Genomic DNA, 3776 nt, shown 5'->3' with positions numbered 1-3776 from the left:
TTTCCAATAAGTATGCACTCATTTTACTGAGTGCACAGTAAGCCTCCCGCGTTGCTCCGGGTTGCACGATCCCACACTAAACCTGTCGTCGAATGTGCGCGTGGGTGTTGCTTTTTTTTTTTTTCACATAGCCTTTCCTTAAGAAACCGCACTCACTCTACAAACATCACTTGTCAATGGCAAGCTTATTTGCGTTTTCACTTTCTGCAGAAATGCTTTCTATCTCGATGACATTCCCTGGGTCGCAGTAAACTGTGGTGTTCCCTCTGCTGTGCAGAACTTGCCGGGGTCGCTGTGATTTTAGGGCTGCTGAAAGCTCCAAGGAGTCGGGGCACATCCTAGGGTGAAGGTCCTGCCTCGCCATGGAATTAGAATTAAGATGCACTTTTAGCTTCCCGGGGACCCTCCTCCTCCACCCGTTCCCCCTGACTCCTCTCTTCTCCTCTCCGGCCCTCCAGCCCCTCTCCTCCCCGTCCCCTTCATTCCTCCTCCTTCCCACCTCCCCCCTCTCCCCCCGCGCTTACTGTACTCTATTTACCACCCCAGCTGGGCTCGCGCCCGCCCCGCCTACCCCGCGGGGATTGGCTGCGAACGCGGAAGGACCGAGAGCTCGCCCCGCGCCAGCGCCCGCCAGTAGAGACGCCCGCCCGGCTTGATGGACTCTCCACTTCCACCAATGGGGACGCAGAGAAGCCTGATGGTGTGGCCCCGGCGAGTCCGTATAAAAGCCGCCCCACGGCTCTGCGCGCTTCATTCTGAGCTGAACCAGGTGCTGGTCGCTGGAAGCATTGCAGGCTGCGGCGGCGGCGGTGGCGGCGGCGGCCTGAGCTCCAGGGCAGCCCGCTCTCTCCCGGTCTTTCCTTCCCGGCGGTCAGCATGAAAGCCTTCAGTCCAGTGAGGTCCGTTAGGAAAAACAGCCTTTCAGACCACAGCCTGGGCATATCCCGAAGCAAAACCCCGGTGGACGACCCGATGAGCCTGCTGTACAACATGAACGACTGCTACTCGAAGCTCAAGGAGCTGGTGCCCAGCATCCCCCAGAACAAGAAGGTGAGCAAGATGGAAATCCTGCAGCACGTCATCGACTACATCTTGGACCTGCAGATCGCACTGGACTCGCACCCCACTATTGTCAGCCTGCACCACCAGCGACCTGGGCAGAGCCAGGCGTCCAGGACGCCACTGACCACCCTAAACACGGACATCAGCATCCTGTCCTTGCAGGTAAGACCTGCTCCCCGCGCCCGCTGCCGTGCACCCCGCCGATCGCCTGGGCTTGCCCCCCCCCCCCCCCCCCCCCCCGCCATGATCGATACGGCTGTAGTCGGTGACTTACAAATGAGCTAATTAACTTTATTTCTTAAAATCTGTAGATTGAGCGGTGCGTGAAATGGCTGATAAGTTCTGACATGTTACTATATCTGCCTTTGATCTGAATTGTAGCATAAACGTGTTTGATGGAACTTGGTTGTTCATGGACTACTTAAAAAGAGACAGGCGCCTGCTTTCTCCTTAAGATTGTCTAACATCGTTCCTTTTATCCCCTCTCACAGGCTTCTGAATTCCCTTCTGAGTTCATGTCAAATGACAGCAAAGCGCTCTGTGGCTGAATAAATGGTGAGTGTTTGCTTGTGGCTCCCGTTGGTTTAAACTGCCCCTTTGAGTGTGTGCGCGAGCTAGTGCGTGTTGTGTGTGTGTGTCCAGGTGCTTGTGTGTCTGTAAAATTAGGCGTTTAGTAAATGAATGTGTACTTCAATGTGTTACAGGTAGTACGTTGTCTACATGTACTAGACGCAAAGGGGCTTCTAACTCTGGTTACTCAAGATCAGAGACTATTTTCTTAAAAAAAAAAAAAAAGCCAGTAACTTAGGAAGGTGGCTAAGGAAAGCGTATCGGCTGCTGTCTTGAACGTAATGCCCTGGCTTCTCTGCCTTTGCTCTGGTGCTATGAGGTACTAACCTCCGTGTAATTAATCTTATCGCCACAAATTCCACAGGGATCCTCCTTCCCAAAACTGAAGCCCTCTGGGATCCTGCGAGGCTTGCATTGCTACCCTGTGCCTCAGCCCCTTGTGATGTGGGATTCCAGCTTCCCTATCTGTTAAAACTCAAGGGCTGTTTTCAATCAAATAATTGTTACAAGAAGCAGACTGGCGCCTGTGAGTACTGCTGTTGGAGATCCAAATAGGAGATTGCTGTTGGGAAATTTTCCCCTTGAGCCTCTGCTATTTTAATGTTTAATTTGTGCTGTCCAGGCCGACTGCGTGTGTTGCATCTGGACGCCAGGGTTTGCCCAATCTTTGAGTGTTTGGTTAAATGTTCAAACTGTGGCTTCCTCCGGGCGCCAGTCTGCCCGCCTCTGCCCTTAGCTTGTGTTCTCCTAAACTTGCCTTTCTCTTGCAATCTTTTGCAGGTGTTCGTGACTCTTTTTTCTTTGCACAAACAACAAATCCACAGGAACTTATTTTTCAACCATTTCACAAGGACAAGTTGAATGGACCTTTTTAAAAAATGGAAGCAAAACTAAGAAGGATCACATCATCTTCCCCAGGGTGTCCGACCTGGACTGATATTAGTTATTTATGAAAAAGACTTTTAATGCCCTTTCTGCAGTTGGAAGGTTTCTTTATATACTATTCCCACCATGGGGAGCGAAAACATTAAAATCACAAGGAATTGCCCAATTTAAGCAGACTTTGCCTTTTTACAAAGGTGGAGCGTGAATACCAGAAGGATCCAGTATTCAGTTACTTAAATGAAGTCTTTTGGTCAGAAATTACCTTTTTGACGCAAGCCTACTGAATGCTGTGTATATATTTATATATAAATATATATATATATATATATTGAGTGAAACCTTGTGAACTCTTTAATTAGAGTTTTCTTGTATAGTGGCAGAGATGTATATTTCTGCATACAAAGTGTAATGATGTACTTATTCATGCTAAACTTTTTATAAAAGTTTAGTTGTAAACTTAACTCTTTTATACAAAATAAATCAAGTGTGTTTATTGAATGGTGATTGCCTGCTTTATTTCAGAGGACCAGTGCTTTGATTTTTATTATGCTATGTTATAACTGAACCCAAATCAATACAAGTTCAAATTTATGTAGACTGTATAAGATTATAATAAAACATGTCTGGAGTCAATATCTGAATTCTGAATGATTTTTCAGATCTCTCTCTCGCTCTCTCCCTCTCTGCCTCTCCACTTTATTTAATCCCGCCTTCATCGCTTCCATTCCCCTCACTAAGCCTTGGAGCTGTGTGCAGAGACTCGCAGCAGATGTGTGGTCAGGGCTGGAAAGGTTATAAACGCAAGTTTCTCTCCGTCCCATCAGGGAAAAGTAGTTCTGTGCTTTGTGGCTCAGTTTCAAATCAAGGAGTTGCTGTGGCAGTGACTCAGGAGTTAGCTCACTGAAAATAAATGTAGTGTCTGGAAGGACTACCTGTCTGAGTAGGTGTTTAAGATGCTTCTGGACTAAATGAAACTGCTTGTTAATCTGAAGAGAAAGCTCCACAGAATTCAGAACATGATACAAGAAAGGCAAAAAAAACCCTTGGTGTCCGTGTGCTGGTGGAAACTAAGCTGTAATAGGGCCCTGAGCTCTGAGCCTCTCCCCTGTACTTCCTCCACCTGTAGCTGCTCAGCCTCAGGGAGACAGCGCTTGGGCCTGGCCCACTTTTCCAGCACAGGTGGCTGTTCAGTTGCCCTTCACCCTTAACTGAGCTCCCGGACTGCCCAGGGAAGGGAGGGGGAGGGAGAGCAGAAAGGC

At 48.5% G+C, this 3776-nt stretch overlaps 1 protein-coding gene across 1 annotated transcript; it reads left to right on the top strand.

Annotated features, from left to right (window-relative positions):
* The first annotated feature begins 678 nt into the window (after positions 1 to 678).
* On the top strand, positions 679 to 3150 carry ID2 (inhibitor of DNA binding 2). Its single transcript, XM_019625388.1, has 3 exons — positions 679 to 1224; positions 1554 to 1617; positions 2413 to 3150. The coding sequence occupies exons 1-2, from the start codon at positions 877 to 879 to the stop codon at positions 1608 to 1610; spliced, it is 405 nt and encodes a 134-aa protein (XP_019480933.1). The 5' UTR covers positions 679 to 876; the 3' UTR covers positions 1611 to 1617; positions 2413 to 3150.
* Positions 3151 to 3776: the final 626 nt, after the last annotated feature.

This window comes from Hipposideros armiger, unplaced genomic scaffold (genome assembly GCF_001890085.2).
Source record: "Hipposideros armiger isolate ML-2016 unplaced genomic scaffold, ASM189008v1 scaffold_622, whole genome shotgun sequence".
Classification (NCBI taxonomy): domain Eukaryota; kingdom Metazoa; phylum Chordata; class Mammalia; order Chiroptera; family Hipposideridae; genus Hipposideros; species Hipposideros armiger.
The sequence above is the reverse complement of the archived record's forward strand: the minus strand, read 5'-3'. Positions and strand labels throughout refer to the sequence as shown.